The sequence below is a fragment of the Psittacula echo genome, assembly GCF_963264785.1.
Source record: "Psittacula echo genome assembly, chromosome: 11".
NCBI lineage: Eukaryota > Metazoa > Chordata > Aves > Psittaciformes > Psittacidae > Psittacula > Psittacula echo.
In genome coordinates this window covers 15,353,521-15,370,345 of record NC_137746.1, presented here as the reverse complement: position 1 = coordinate 15,370,345, position 16,825 = coordinate 15,353,521, and the positions used below count along the sequence as shown (strand labels likewise).

At 51.5% G+C, this 16,825-nt stretch overlaps 1 protein-coding gene across 3 annotated transcripts in view; it reads right to left on the bottom strand.

The window, feature by feature from the left end:
• Window positions 1-14,842, bottom strand: part of SIL1 (SIL1 nucleotide exchange factor) — a 106,164-nt gene extending 91,322 nt beyond the window's left edge. For all 3 annotated transcript variants that reach the window (XR_013957775.1, XM_080626820.1, XM_080626821.1), the window contains exons 1-3: window positions 14,547-14,842; window positions 10,094-10,234; window positions 7,682-7,874 (exon numbers count right to left, since the gene is read on the bottom strand). Coding sequence is in view for 2 of the 3 variants with exons in the window: in XM_080626820.1 (XP_080482946.1) it covers window positions 7,682-7,758 (77 nt within the window). In the remaining variant the exon portion in view is untranslated. The remainder of the gene's footprint in view (window positions 1-7,681; window positions 7,875-10,093; window positions 10,235-14,546) is intronic.
• Between the last annotated feature and the right edge of the window lie 1,983 nt (window positions 14,843-16,825).

Below are 16,825 nucleotides of genomic sequence, written 5' to 3'. Positions count from 1 at the left end.
CTAGTGGAAGATGTCCCTGCCCGTGGCAGGGGTTGGAACTGGATGAGCTTTAAGGTCCCTTCAACCCAAACCAGGCTGGCGTTCTGTGATTTCAGACTGGTATATCTCAGCAGCTGAGCAGCACCAGTCCATGAGGGCTCCTTTCCTTGGCAGTCCCAACTGCCACTGCATCTGCTGTCTCTGCAAGCATGGCAGAATGCACCCCAGCACTGGGAAGCAGCAGCCAAAGGATACAGTGATTTTTCACTCTCCATTTCTTGGCCTTTGCTGTACAGGTATTTGCAAAGCCAAGAACTCCTGAAATCTCCCTGCCTGCTCTAAGATCTAACAGTAGGCCATCAGTCACTCACACTCTAAGCTCTGACGGAAGATGTATCTGCAGCACCTTTCCCTTTGCTGTGAGACAGAATATCCTGAGCAACTTCCTCCACATTCTGGTGGTGCTACAGTTTCACCTTGCCACATGAGGTGGGAAGATAGCAAATCCATCCCAGGACTGCCAGGGCACAGAAACAGAATCAGTCTTAGAATGGTTCAGGTTGGAAGGGAACTTAAAGCTCATCCAGTTCCAAACCCCTGCCACGGGCAGGGACCCCTTCCACTGGAGCAGCTTGCTCCAAGCCCCTGTGTCCAACCTGGCCTTGAACACTGCCAGGGATGGGGCAGCCACAGCTTCTCTGGGCACCCTGTGCCAATGTCTCATTCGTACGGAGGGGTCTTCTCCCCCAGAGACCACAGACTTCAGCTGTGCCCTTCTGCGAGCAGATTTTACCACACTGTGGACAAACTGCTCTGCAGAGTTTCCACATCAGCTGCCACCTAAATAAAGCTGCCACGTGAATCAAGGCTGTTCCAATGACAGCCTTGAAACTGGTGACATCCAGCGACTGCAGATGTCACACATCGAGACAAGTTTTGGCACTGACCCCTATGTAGGGACTGAGAAATCTCAGCGCACCCAGAACAGGCCAGGGACATACAAAAGGGCTGGCAGCATCAGGGTCATTCTGCACGTTTCTTCCAAGGCAAGGACCCTGTCATTTATGCATTAAATGGCACATTTATTCTGCTCTTCAGGAACAAATTATAAGTACAGTGGCCTCCAGTCTCCAGCTCTTCTGGTCTGTACTTAAAGGAAGAGCAAAAAAAGGACCAAAGCGAACAGCACTGCCCCAAAAATCTCTGAACTGGCTTTTAGCTGCTGGACAAAAGGGGCACAGCTGATGAACTGCTTCCCTTATTGTCCTGTCTGATTTCTGTTTCATAACAGCAGCCAGGCACTGCAGGCAAAGCACTTCAGGAGGCAAAGCACCGCTCGGGCTGATGAGCAGACCTGACCTTCAGCCTCCTGCCTCATCCCAGTGCTCCAGGGGTGCCACAGCTGCCCACAAACCTAACGCCTGCAAGGCTCGCCTCTGGAACCACAGGGGAAGGAGCACTGAGCCAGGCTGGGGGTCTAGGGTGCTGTGTGGGGAGGGCACACATCAGTGGGTCTGTCCACGCACATGGCTGTGAGATGGTCTCTCACAAACACATCTCTAGAAACTGTGGCTGCCCCATCCCTGACAGTGTTCAAGGCCAGGTTGGACACAGGGACTTGGAGCAAGCTGCTCTAGTGGAAGGTGTCCCTGCCTGTGGCAGGGGGTTGGAACTGGATGAGCTTTAAGGTCCCTTCCAACCCAAACAAGTCTGTGATTCTACAAGTAATTATTCACAAAGCTGCAAATAGGAGTGATTCCCCATGTGAAACAACTCTGGAAAACTAGATTAAAATTGCTTAGGGAACATATTCTCAAAACAGCAGGTAATACAACAGATAAAATGTATTTACATTATCTCACAGGGGACATGTACTTTTTATTCTGCTGAGGAATGTAATATTCCACTCTTCATTGCAGCATTAAAAGAGGGCCCTAAAAAAAAAAACCAACTTAATAAAGTGTCTTTAACAGCAACTGGGCCCAACTGGAGAACTGCAGGGTCTCTTCAGCCCAGTACACTGAAGCACAAGAAGAAACACAACAAGCATCTGCAGAACACCCAGCATGTAACCAACATCAACAATCACAAAATCCCAGCCTGGTTTGGGTTGAAGGGACCTTAAAGCTCATCCAGTTCCAACCCCTGCCACGGGCAGGGACACCTTCCACTAGAGCAGCTTGCTCCAAGCCCCTGTGTCCAACCTGGCCTTGAACACTGCCAGGGATGGGGCAGCCACAGCTTCTCTGGGCACCCTGGGCCAGCGCCTCAGCACCCTCACAGGGAAGAGCTTCTGCCTAAGAGCTCATCTCAGTCTCCCCTCTGGCAGGTTAAAGCCATTCCCCTTGGCCTGTCCCTACAGGCCCTTGTCCCAAGCCCCTCTCCAGGTTTCCTGTAGTCCCTTTAGGCACTGGAGCTGCTCTAAGGTCTCCCCTTCAGGAGCCTTCTCTTTTCCAGGCTGACCCAGCCCAGCTCTCTCAGCCTGGCTCCAAAGCAAGATGACAATCTATGCAAACAGCACAACTTAACAATCAGCAGAAAGGAGGCTGGAACAGGAGGTGGGGAAAGCAACACCCCCTCCATTGATGCTTTCCAAGAGGAGGAGGAGGAGGGCGGGCTGCCTTCCCCAACTTCCCCAGTGCCCGCACAGCCGCGGTGCCAGCTAAACAGACTGTGCCTGAGCTACCCGCCAGCAGAAACAATTTGTCATGTGTCAGATCAAATAAACCCTTGTGAGGCCACTGCACTCCCTGAAGCAGACAGCTGCCAAACTCCAAAGGAGAAATCCAAGAAACCTAGCTGGCCGGTGTCAGACCCGAGTGCTGAGGAACCAGCGCACTTCTCGCCTTTACAACACAGCAGTACAACACAACCTGCTCCTGTGCAGCGCTCCCATGGAGGCAGCCATCAACATCATCTATTGTCAAAAGGAATTCAGTGTTCAAATTATCACTCTGGGCTGAAGCTCCTCGTAGTCCAGGAACTTCCCGTTCCTCATCTGGTGGCACAGCATCTCACTCATCCTAGGGAGACATTAGGAAGGGTAATGTTGTAAAAGAGCCTTGGCGCGGTACCGTGCTGCGACGGATCACCATCCACCTGAGCAAGCACTCCTCCCCTCCCAGCCAGCCTCATGCACCCTGAATGAATTCCCAAGAGCTGAATCACAGATTACTGTTTTTCCTTTTCAAATGGTCCTAGAGCCAGGGTTTTTTTTGCTCATTCCTGAGCTTCCCGCGCTCTGGGCTTGTGTCATTCCAGATCTTGTGTCTAGCACTCTCATGGGTCCCGTTTGCTGTGTGGTCCTACATGAACCATTAAAGCATAGGCCCTGGACTACCCAGCACATCATTCACCCTCTGCTGTCCTGCTAGGCAGGGGGACAAGCCCCTAGCCCTGCTCTGGGCACATCTGCAAGATTGAATCATGCCAGGCAGTGCTGTGGGGAACCCAAATCACTCTTGCAAAGACCAGCTTCAAGTGCTTACTGGTTTGCACAGAGCACAAACTCTCCGCCCAGGGCTCCGCCACTGGCTCCAGATGTTCCAGGTGCCACCAGGCTTCATCTGGGGTCAGCCACCTGAGGTCCTACCACAGCCAGGAAAACCACTCCTTCCACAGAAATAGAATAATGGCCCCAGAAAAACTTCTATGCAAGAGGGCCAAGGTTCCTGGACCAGCTTATGACAAAGAGAGAGCAAGCAGAAGAAAGGCAAGAGAGCCAAAAGGAGGACAAGAGAAGCAGGAGATGCTGCCTCAAGTCACCAAAATGCAACTGCCTCCCCCAAACCCATCAACAGAGCCTCAAGTGACAGCACCTATAAACAAAAAAGGGAGAAAAGGGAAAACCCGGCAGCCTGGAGCAATGAGCAAGGGAAGAACAAGGCAGCAGGCACAGGGCATTCCCCTTGGTGTCAGCAGCACCAGCAGCACAAGCCTCAGCAGTGTGGGGACTTTTTCCCTGAGTTTATTTAAAGAGCATCCGATGCCTCATGATAAGCTATGTTTAGATATCATTTTATCTGTACCAGGACTCCTCTCCAGCCACAGGACTGGCATCAGGAACAGGACCCCACCTTGCCAGCCTTACTTGGACAGGATTGCTGCTTCCTATGCGCATCTCGCCCATCAACACGGCGGCACATGTACCAGAAGAGCTGTGACACTCTCGTGGCGCTGCTTTCCAGCAAGCAGCGAAACACAGGCTGTTACCGGAACGCAGGAAGTGTTAAACCGAGAGCTCATGGAGGAGGAGGTTACCAGACACAAGTCTGTCATTTACAGCGATGCTTTTCAGGCACTTACAGCTGCAGAGATGACAGGCGAGAGCCAGGCTCCCACTGCCTTGCCCAGGCTTTATGTGCTCCCATTCCCACCCAACAGCTTTTGGGCAGCGACCTGGGTTCAGCTCTAACAGTTATTTTTCTCCTTCCTAAGTAGCTGGTGCAGAGCTGTGTTTCAGCTTCAGTCTGAGAACAACGCTGATAACACAGCAGTGCTTTGAGTTGTTGCTAAGTAGCGCTAACTCTGATCAAGGACTTTTCAGCCTCATGCTCTGCCAGTGAGGAGGGGCACGGGAAGGCAGGAGGAAGCAGAGCCAGGACCCCTGACCCAAACTAGCCAAAGGGGTATTCCATACCACAGCACGGCATGCCCAGTATAGAAACTGGGGGGAGTTACTCAGAAGGGACTGATCACTGCTTCGGTCAGGCTGGGTATCAATCAGCAGGTGAAGAGCAGTTGCACTGTGCATCACTTGTGTTTATTGTTTGTTTCCTTTACCCTTTTAGTTTATATTCTTTCCCCTTGTTATTTTCCTTATCAGCAGTAGTAGTTGTAGTCTTGTATTACGCCTTAGTTATTGGACTACTCTTACCTCAACCTGTGAGATTTACATTCTTTCCATTCTCCCCCTATCCTGTCGGGAGGAGGGGGGGATAAAAGGGGCAGAGTGAGCGAGTGGTGCTGAGTTACCGGCTGGGCTTAAACCATGACAGGCAGTGGTCAGCACTGGGCATGGCCAGTGCTCACCCCCAGCCAAGCCACTGTCTGGCCCTGGGTCCATCTGCAGGCAGGTAAAGCTTTAGCCAGCAACCCAGGACATGGCTTGAGCTCATGTCTCTGACCAGAGGATGGGGGGTATTACCTTTTCTTACTTTATAGCTATCTGACTTGGAGAGATTTCAGAGAGAAACCAAAGGGCTGTCATGCCACAGGAGTCCAGGGCACCAGCACCCAATTCCTCAGCAAATTCTGGTTCTGTTTTAAACCATGGGAAATTTCTCAACTGCTAAGAGAGAACAAAGCCCACACTGAGCACCAGAAACCAGCCACAACTCAAGGATGCTTCAGCCAGCAATCTCACTCTGCAAACAAGGAGACCATTCCCATTGTCACTGATGAATTTCTTTAGCTTGTAAAAGTGCCACATTTGTGAGTGCCATTATGACTCCAACAGCCTCCTGCTGACACTGAGCCGACCTTCCAAGCTTCTCTGCGTTTACTTTGTATTTGATTCCGCCACATTTGCTGGAAGAAACTGAACAAAATGCACCCAAGAACCACTCCCTTATTCCCGATTTGGGCAGAACAATGCAGGATGCATCAGCATCATTTTTACTTCCCAGCAGCCTCCCCAAGCCAGAGTGAGAACCTGCCACTTCCAGACACCAGAGAGGGGCATTTCATAGAATCCCAGACTGGTTTGTGTTGAAGGGACCTTAAAGCTCATCCAGTTCCAAACCCCTGCCACAGGCAGGGACACCTTCCACTAGAGCAGTTTGCTCCAAGCCCCTGTGTCCAACCTGGCCTTGAACACTGCCAGGGATGGGGCAGCCACAGCTTCTCTGGGCACCCTGGGCCAGCGCCTCAGCACCCTCACAGGGAAGAGCTTCTGCCTAAGAGCTCATCTCAGTCTCCCCTCTGGCAGGTTAAAGCCATTCCCCTTGGCCTGTCCCTACAGGCCCTTGTCCAAAGCCCCTCTCCAGGTTTCCTGCAGCCCCTTTAGGCACTGGGGCTGCTCTCAGGTCTCCCCTTCAGGAGCCTTCTCTTGTCCAGGCTGACCCAGCCCAGCTCTCTCAGCCTGGCTCCAGAGCAGAGCTGCTCCAGCCCTCGCAGCATCTCCGTGGCTTCCTCTGGCCTCGCTCCAACAGCTCCACGTCCCTCTTGTGCTGCTGCCCCAGAGCTGGATCAGGACTGCAGGGGGCCCTCCCCAGAGTGCAGCTCTCTTCTTCCCTTGAAGGAACAAGCCATCTCCAGCCCTTCCAGAAGGAAAGAGCCCTTCAGTTTTACAACCCTGAGGAGGTCCCATCTTGACAAGCCGTAACGCATTAAGCACCAGCGCAAAATTCAAAACCAAGTGCAGAGCTCACAGCAGAACTTAGATCACCCAAGGCTCCTGATGGAAGTTTTCCATAGTGTAACAGTTTATTCTGTGGGCAGGAAGAGATCAATAAAATTAATTAAGAGTAAGAAGGAGGGAAAAAAAAACCCTCAAGTGAGTAACTGCACTAAAGCAGCAGTTGTGAGCAGGCCAAGTCCATTTTAAGGGCTATACATTTTCACTTCCACAGTCTTGGAAAAGAAAAGAGAGTGACTTTGTTCTGTATGCATATTGTCCACCATTTGTTGTTGTCTGTCTATTGATGCTTACTTGAAAACCAAAATTTAATTAAAGCCCACAGTAGTGCACAGCCTGCCTTTGCAATCAGCCTGCATTAGGGGATCACTGCAGTAAATGAAATACAGCTTCACAGTGTATTATTCAAATACCATCCAAAAACATTTACAAATTAAATCATATTCTTGCAGAGTGAAACTCAGAGGCACGGTGTTCAGCATAGGCAAAGGGGTGTTCACAGGTGAAGTCTGAAATGAGACATGGAGGCAGTGTGGAGGTAGAGGGGTGCCACAGGGCTCTTCTAGACCTCATTGAGACAGTTCTCCATGTACCAGAAACCAGACGAAGAAAGAACGTACCAGTGCCAGCAGAGAACAGTCAGCATCCCCCAGGATGTCACCTCATACAGGGGCTGAGGTGGCTGGCACAGCCAGGCAAGCTGGAGAGGTGCCAGCACTTCTCTTGCCCACAGGGGAGCTCAGTTCACCCTTTGGAAACCTAGCCATAGCTGTATCAGATGCAGGGAAGTGAATCAGAATCCCAGGCTGGTTTGTGTTGGAAAGGACCTTAAAGCTCATCCAGTTCCATCCCCTTGCCATGGGCAGGGACACCTTCCACTAGAGCAGCTTGCTCCAAGCCCCTGTGTCCAGCCTGGCCTTGAACACTGCCAGGGATGGGGCAGCCACAGCTTCTCTGGGCAACCTTGCAGCCAACTCAGAGCAGTGAAAATCTGGACTCTCTATGAGCTAAGAAAAGGGATGCAGAAAGGTGCTCCTGTGGCAGGATGAGAAACGTAGTGCTTTTGCAGGGAAGAGAAAAGCAAAGGGAGCTTTGGTTTGTCAGGGTAAGTAAAAGCACAAGCAGGTCAGTGAGTCAGCGCTGATCCTAGCAGCAGTGCCTGATGTTGAACAAAGCAAAGCAGCACATTAAAAAGCAAGTGAATATTGCATGAGCCTTACAGCTCAGGCTTGAAGAGATGCAATATCTGTCTTTTCCTTAATTGCATCTGGGATGATGCCAAGTGTTCTTTGACAAATTATTTACTCTGAGAAGTTGTTTCCCTAAACAAGAGTAGCCTGTTACCACATGTGAGCCTGGAAAAGGCTGTGCCCTGCAGCTCCGATGGCCTCATCTCCAGTGATGCACCAGTGGAGGTCCATGTCCAGCAAGTAGGCAAACCTTCCCAGAAGGCTGAAGAAGGCAGAGCTCTCATCACCCTGAGCCCTGGAGAAGGGTGTCCTGCATGCTGGCACACAGGGATCTTGGGAGAAGTGGGCTGGAAAAGAAGAGGAAAACCTTGCAAGGGCACCTCTGAGTCCATTCTACAGGAAGACAGTAAAGATTCACAGCTGCTGCCCATGCCAGGGATCAGTAACTGACAGCCAAGTTCCCACAGGTCCTGCTGAGTTCTCATCAGCAGGTGAATCTATAATTTAGAGGAAAACCATTCCACCTGGCACATAATCATTGCAAGCTGTCAACATCCAGTCTATGCGAGGCTTCCTCTGCAGAAAGGATTCTCCTTTGTGAATCAGGGACACCAACTTCCTATCACAACATTAAAACACACAGCTGCAACAAAGAGTAACCCATTACACATCACCTTACCAGACCTACAACAGTAATGAGCACTGGGACCCCAGCACCACACAGCACATAGAAAGGCTAAAGGACAATAGCAAGGCAAAAAACAATGGAATACAGAAAATGCAGACCAGGATTCTTCCTAAAGGAAAAACATGGTGATAGAGAGGTGTTGGGAGTGACTGGCACACAGAGCATCCTTCCTTCATGTAGGAAGGAGGCTCCAATAAGGCTGTAAGGGAACAAGTGCTAAAGGAAGCACAGCACTCGTGCACCAGCCAGGTGCTGGCTCCTACCTGACATGTCCTCCTCACCTCCCACAGCAAAGCCTCCACTGGCATCAACACCTCCCGGCTGCTCACCCGGACAGCCTCACACCCCCTCTGCCATCAGCAGACAGCGTGGAAGTGCCAAAGCCTCCCTGACACTTGAAAGCAGCACCACCAGCCTGCATAAAAGATGAAGATTGCTGAGCCTCCTGCAGCCTTCCTGAGGTGAGAGCAATCTGTGCTCGCTGCAATCATCAGGCAGAAGGAGCACACCACAAGGTTAAAAATGACCAGGTCATTCACATTCAGAGGTCTTTCAAGAAATGTGCTCATCCACAGCACTGCTCATCACCTCTGAACACACCAAGAATGAGGCCTGGACATTTAAACCAGACTAGATGGCTACTCTCAGTCTGCTGGAGGAAATAAAGGGAATGGGATGTCTGCCAGGGAGCAGGGGCACAGCCCAGGCACCTCTGACAGTGCCCTGCTTCTGCAGTTCAAGGTTAAACATCTCCTTTGCACTAATTCCTGAGCCTGCCTCTCTGGAAAGCCGTGCCAGGTAATTAGAATCATTATAACTATTATTAGACCATAATATTATTATAGCATTTTTGCTACACTTGACATCTGTTGGCTGATAGACTTAACTGGTACATAAGAAATAATTGTGCATAGATTCCTTGCAAATGAGTACCAACACGGAAGACATTAAAGCTTTCTGCGTGGAAAAAGTTAATTTTGTGGAAGCATGCTTGAAATAAAACTTCTAAAATTAACAGCTAAACCTTTAAAAATCTCTCATTAAAGAAACTATTTGGGTTTAAAGTAGGCAGCTGTTAAAAAGAAAATCCTCATTTTCCTTTAGATGCTTAAAGGCATTTACCTGGCTCGGTATCTCCTTCGGATGAAACACAGGCATCTGTGGCACAACCAGCCCAGTGACCCACAGGTTTCTAAGTCATCCTTCCACTTCCCTTTCCCTATCTCTGCAGCAGGCATTTGAATTCTCGGACAAGGAGTCTGACTGTGCAGAATAACCAAGACTCAAACTCACTGACTGAAAATCCCTACTGAATTACCAGCACACACCCTTCTAGAATAAAATACAGCTTTTTGCACCCCACAAAGCCCAAAGGGCTTCGCAGACTGGACTTGGGACTTATCCACCACCAAGATTCAGGCATAACCCAGGGTGGAACACAACCTTTCTGCCAGTATTTAACTACAGCACACAGCCCCCCCGCCCCGAGAAAAGTAAGGATCCAACAGAAACCCCAGGAATGCTTCAGGGAGGCTGAACTTTCTCCCCTGGAACTGAAATTGACTCAGGGCACCCCTCATCAGCCATGGACCACTGAAGGAGAACAAACAGGGCACAGCTTCTCCATCCCATTGCTGATGTCCACAAAGCACAGCCTGAGTGAACAACTGTGGCCACGTACCTCAAGTTACCAACCTTGAGAGGTGGAAGAGATGAAAACCACAAAGGAACCCTGCATTGTCCTTGAATTCAGTGGGGCCCAAAGTTCACCCCACTGTTACAGCAATGACAAAGATGGTACAGCAGCTGGAAAAGCACTCCCAAAAAGGGCACATCTCTCAAAGCACAAAAAGCTGGACACAGCAGCTGGGTACTTACAGAGCTCGGGGTGGTCAGAGCTGGTCCTGGTTGGACAGTGATGTTTTCTTCAGGTAAGGTAACTCCTTTTCCTTATGATTAGTCCACCCTGAGCCCTGGTGGAAGGAGGTTCCTGCAACTGCTCCCACAGCAACACACTATCTGGAGATAAAAATGAGTGTAAGTAATTTGCCCAGAGCAAGCAGCTTTTTACTTTTTCCAGAGCAGAGCAACCACATGAGGAACGTGGAATTCCTTGAGGAGAAACATGTGTTTTTACTACCTTAGTCCCATACAGACATGCCTAACTCTCACTGAGGACAGATCTGTGGAGAAACAACGGGAAGCAGGATGCTACGGGCACAAATTCCCCCCATGCATCCCCTCTGCTACAACAGCAGACACCCAGGGAGCTCTCAGTTGATGCTAGTCCTAGTGAGCACTAGCAAGAAGCCCCAGTTACACGAGGCTCTTTAAAAGCTCTCAAAAAATCTCTTAAGTCTTCAGAAATGGGGCACAAATCCCCCCCCGAGGGATCTACCTATCACACCTCCAGCTGGCACCATGACATTAAAGCAGACTTTTCATTCTATCCATCCAACACTTCGAGGTAAATCAGAAGAACAAGCTCACCTTAATGAGGTACGCTTCTCATTATTAAGGAATAAAACACACAACAAAGCAATTTCCACACACACACTTTAGGGGATCAATGATTCCCTTTCACAACAGGAGAAAACCACACATACAGGCCCTGAGAGCTCAGTCCAGGTCTGCTTCTATTCATTCTTTTCATTAATGGCCTGAGCGATGAAAGATAAAGTCCTTTTATAAAAGCTGAAAGGATGCCCAGCAGTTAAGAGCCGAGAGCACTCCAGAGGTCATGCTCAGAATCAACAAACTGAAGAAAGGGTCCAAAAACACCCACAAATCAATAAAAAAAAAGAAAACAATGCAAAGAACCACACTTGGAAACAGCAAAACCAAGGATCAAGCACACTAATACAGGACAGGGGGGAAGCTCTCTAGACAGAGGTGATGCTGAGGAAAATCAGAGACTAGAGTAAAATGCAATGTGTGTCAGCACTGTGATACCAGAGCTCCAAAGAGCCAAGCCGCCCCTGCAGCCCTGATCCAGCTCTGGGGCAACAGCACACGAGGGACGTGGAGCTGTTGGAGCAAGTCCAGAGGAGGCCACGGAGATGCTGCGAGAGCTGGAGCAGCTCTGCTCTGGAGCCAGGCTGAGAGAGCTGGGCTGGGTCAGCCTGGACAAGAGAAGGCTCCTGAAGGGGAGACCTTAGAGCAGCTCCAGTGCCTAAAGGGGCTGCAGGAAACCTGGAGAGGGGCTTTGGACAAGGGCCTGGAGGGACAGGCCAAGGGGAATGGCTTTAACCTGCCAGAGGGGAGACTGTGATGAGCTCTTAGGCAGAAGCTCTTCCCTGTGAGGGTGCTGAGGCGCTGGCCCAGGGTGCCCAGAGAAGCTGTGGCTGCCCCATCCCTGGCAGTGTTCAAGGCCAGGTTGGACACAAGGGCTTGGAGCAAGCTGCTCTAGTGGAAGGTGTCCCTGCCTGTGGCAGGGGTTGGAGCTGGATGAGCTTTAAGCTCACTTACAACATGAAGCAGTCTGGGATTCTATGATTTAAGAACACAAAATTCTCAGTTCTAGGGCTGGAAGGCCATGCTCAGCTCTGGGTCTTGCTCAGTGTAAAACACACAGCCCCACACAGCTGCTGAAGGGTTTTCTCCATCCCTACTCACTCCAGGGTCATTACCAGCTCTTGGCATTCAAGAAGGAGAACCACCCATTGGGCTTGCCATTTTGTGAAGACAAGGGACAAAGCAACCGGCTTCATTTGCTGTAAGGGCAAGTTAGAGAAGGTGCCAAGCTCTTTGAGGCTGGAATTTCATCAAGTCCCAGAGGTAACCTACCCCATCTTAAATCGGCACTAACACCCATTGCTGTCCCGTCTGGAGCCGATTATCTCCCCTCAAGACAGGCGCATGGACCAGGAAGCTTTTCCAGCCCTGCATTTCATTTTAGCTACATTCATTTAGATACATTCATTTTCACTACAGCAGTGACATCTCTGAGCTGAATTAACAGCCTTCTCTCCCCAAAATACAATAGAGCTCCTCATCCTGCCCAAAGGGCACCCACACAGCACTGCAGAACGAGCACAGACATAACCATTCCAATTCATATCTTCATTACCCTCCACAAAGCTCTTCGGTTGCATTTGCCACCACACAACTTTGGTGGCTAAGATGCCTTCCCCTTTGTGACGGGGGGAGGGATACTGACCTGGGCTGCCCACGGCAAAGGACAAAGCTCTGCCCTTCCCCTCTGACACCCAAACAGCCCTGTGTGATGGCTGCAGCCCATAAGGGTCATCACCCAGCCAAGGAGGCAAGCCCTTCCTACCCCAGACAGGATAACTTAAGGCAGCACTTGCTGAAAGCAACTGAAATCATTGAAACAAGGTGTTTTGAAGCAAGGGAGAGGTGCTCTGCCTGCACAGCTGATGCCACACACACAGCGCAGCACCAAACCCGGATCAAAGGCTCTGCAAGAAACCCAGCAAAGGGGCAAGAGCTACAAATCTTACACAAAAGCAGGGCTTGACTTCCAGGGACACTGAAGATTTCCCAGTGCCTCGAGAGTTTTTGGGGCGTTTGAGTCAGCACTTTAGGAGCAAGCTGCCTCCTGAACCAGAGCCAGAAGAGATCTGACAAAGCCTTCAGTAGCATGCACTGCCTCCTTGCAAGGGGCTGTTTCCCAGAAAACCCCCAGTGCTGTGCCATTTTTCACTGCAGGTGCTAAGAATATCTGCGTGCTCATAAGAAATAGTAACCGGCTTTATAGGGAACTTACCAACAAAGCACTCGACAAACACTAATTAAAGCTGATTCACCTACTTCACGAGTGCAAGTTAAACATCATTGCTCAGAGAGGGAAGCTGAGTGGTTAAGAGAAGAGGTGGGTTATAAAAGCCAGAGAGGGCATCAGTAGCAGAGAGGATTAGCACGTAGAAAGGCTGATTATCCCTAAATTTATCTCAATAATCCACTGCCTCACAAATACTCCCCGTGTAGCTGAGGTCTGCTTTGAGCCACACCTGCCCAGCTTGACTGCAGCTGCGTGTAAGCAGTCTTCCACCTCCTTGCCAAGTAAAAGCAGAGAGAGAGGCTGGGAGTGCTGGAGAGGTTCTCAGGTCATTTATTGCTCAGGACAAAGAGATTCTCAACTATAAAGAGGGAGAAGGCAGCAGCATTAGCACAAGCACAGGTTTTGTGCTGCTTTGGGGTGTGGGGATGGAGCTGTGGGTTCCAGGGCTGTTCTGACAGCTCATCAGGAACTGCCAGATCCCAGCTTATTCCTTTTAAAGGATCATATTTGCAACCCTTCAGATGTAGTAACTATGTGGTCACACGGAGGGCAGACACTGCTCTCACCTCCACAGAAAAGTGTCTGGGACAGTATCTTGGATGCTTTCACCACAGGAATGCCTTGGAGGCCACTGAAAAACACCAACACCATCCAGGTTGGTTGTTTTAAAGCAGGGTAGGGGGAAAAACAGAGGAACAAAGGAAGTCCATCCCTTAATAATGCTACTGCCAGAGCACAAATTAATTCAAGAGGCTCACACAGAGCAGAAACACTGCAGTACCAGGTTCCGTAAATGACAGGGTGTGTCATCAGCTTCTAACACCAGAGACACTTATCTGCACTTAGGCTTCCTAGCTGGGCTGTGTGCTGGAGCAGCCTCCTCACGCAGACAGCTCTACCCACAGCAATGCCCGTGCAGATTATACTCCTCTGGCAAGCGAATGAAACACTATCAGTGTAAAGTCGTACTTTCCGCCTCTAAACCCTATTTGTACTGGGTTAGATCTAGAAGCAAAACACGGTAAAAATAACTAACTTGCCCCTCAGAAACTGTGTCTGCAGAACCTGTTGGTGTAAACCTCGGCCATCTTGAGAGGTGGGTAGTGTTGATGCTTTGTCAAAGATTACTTCTAACACGAGCATTAGTCAACCACAAACATTTGAAGGCAATATTCCAAATAGTGTTTATATGCAAAATCCCATTTGCTCAGTTTTCACTCCCTGGCTTTGTTTAACATGTAATTTCATTAGTTCCCCGGCAAGAGAGCCATATGCAAGCTTGTACCAATATAGCTAAACAGTTTAAAACTCAACCCTCGTACTACCAAGCACGTACTCTGAAAATAAACCCACTTTAACAGTGCAGAACCACACCAGCAGCACCTGGACACGCTCCCACCACAGCCCCGGATACACAGGCGGCCTGGGGTCACCAGCCCGCCCTCGTGCTCAAGGGGGATCCAAACCGCTCCCGTCTGGTTGAACTCGTGTTTAAACTTGCTCAGTCAAAAGGCCTCTTGTCCGCCAAGCACCCTGCTCCGCACCCCCCCGGCAGGTTCCCACCACAAGGCCCCGGCTGCCTCTCACTTCTAGAACACCGCTGCCAAGCAACTGCCTTCACCGCCCAGCCCTGCGCAGGCCGAGCCCCCGGCGTTAGGGCGAAGGGGGAACCACCCCAGAAGCAGCGCCTGGGCCGTGCACGCTATGCACGAAAGAGGAGGAGGAGCAGCACCGGCCCCGGCCAGGCCTCACCGCCGGCTCCCCTCGAGGCAAAGGCACCGGCGGGACACGCTCCAGCACAGGAGATGGCGGCCCAGCCCCTTCACGGCCCATGTGCCGCGCGGGCTGTTGCGGCCCTGCCTAGCCTGGCCCGGCCCGCGGGTGTCGATGCTGCGCAGCCCCGTCCCGCTCCCGGCCGCCCCCCCACTCACCGCTCCGCACTGCGCAGGCGCCACCCGGCCCCGCCCCATCCGCGCTGGCCTATGCCGATGCCGCGGCCCCGCCCCAGTGGCCCCGCCCCCTGCCGTGCAATCCCTCCCCGCACCGCCACGCTCTCCTCTACAGCCCCGTGGCGGCCGGAGGGCCCCGGGCCGGGTGCGAGCACAGGGCAGCGGCCCCGCGGTGCTGCCCTGCCGGGCAGGCTGCGCCAGCTCGGCCCGCCTGCACTGCTCACACGTGGGGGGCAGGTGGCGAGGGGTCAATTCGCAGCCTCAGCACCCAGCGACCCCCGGGCACACCGAGGCTGGAAGCAGAGGGACTGCGGTGGCCGCAGGCCAGAGTGGGCCCGCGGGTGCCTTCTGCCTCCCCGGGTCACAGCACCGAGCTGATTACAATCGGATGGAAAAGCGTTTCTCTCCCGTGACCGCTCCCAGTGCCTAAAGGGGCTACAGGAAACCTGGAGAGGGGCCTTGGCCAAGGGCCTGTAGGGGCAGGCCAAGGGGAATGGCTTTAACCTGCCAGAGGGGAGACTGAGATGAGCTCTTAGGCAGAAGCTCTTCCCTGGGAGGGTGCTGAGGCGCTGGCACAGGGTGCCCAGAGAAGCTGTGGCTGCCCCATCCCTGGCAGTGTTCAAGGCCAGGTTGGACACAGGGGCTTGGAGCAAGCTGCTCTAGTGGAAGGTGTCCCTGCCTGTGGCAGGGGTTGGAACTGGATGAGCTTTGAGGTCCCTTCCAACACAAACCAGGCTGGGATTCTTTGATTCCATGACTGAATGATGGCATTGCAGAAACAGTGGGAAAGCCACAGCTACACAACCCTTACCCCCATCAGGGCTGGGCTGAGGAGCAGCTGGTGCACCAGGATGCCCATAGGCTCCACTGCATACCAGACAGTGGCCAAAACCACCCTGCCAGCCTCCAAATTAAACCTGCAGGGCTTAATTATCTAGCAAAGGCTGCTCAGCAGCAGTGACAGCTGATGGGATGGCACAGAGCAGTGGAAAGCTGCATCTGTCCCCTAGGCCAGTGTCCCCATGGCTCTGCTCACCCATGCACCATGCTCTGCTGCTGCTGGCACCCAACAAGATCCTGGAGCAGGAGACTGATTGTCAGCAAATCCCAGCTTTCCTTTCCAATAAATGCAATGTTCTCAGTCTTTCTAGGTTGGATGTAAACACCTCAAAATTGGAATCTGGAGTCAAAGCCCACAACGCCCATCAGGAGTGCTCCACAGATTTATTGAGGTTTATGATTTTTAGTGGGGCTTATGATTTTTCAGACAGCTACGTGATATCTGGCCACTCATAACTCCTGGCCTTTGGATGCATGAAAGCAGTGCTGTGATCCAGCCTCTTCCATCAGCTCAGGACAGGGGTCATTCATCCACCTGTGCTGTGGTCTCCCCAAGGGCGCAGGTGAGCTGGATCCTGCTCTTCCCCTACTTCCTGCCAAGTGGGTCAGCACTAACTGAATGATCAGCCACCTCTCTGAATCCACCATGAGCCCACTCTGTCAGGCACAGCAGGAGCAGCAATAAAACCCCTCCAGGCACCAAACCCAAGGGCACCAAACAGGCAGGCCTGGCCTCTCTGAAGCCCAGAGAAGTGGCTTTTCCCTCTGGTTGCAGCAGGGCTTCGGCCTCACGACAGCACCAGGTGGTTTGAGAAGTCTTGCTTTGGGAAAAGCACAGCTGCATCCTCGGGTGATCCCATCCTAATCCTGCTGTCTGAAACCACTCACACATCAAAGAGACCAGAAACACACTCTGCATGTATTATCCTTTGCATTTCGAGTTCTTCTGTTTGATCTGTTGGAGTGGAGGGTTTTTTCCAAAGGTATTGGAAAAGATGGGTGTGAGAGAGTAATTTGGGGCTGGGAGTAATTTTTCATCAATGTACTTAAAGACAATCACAGCACTAGGAGGGAGGC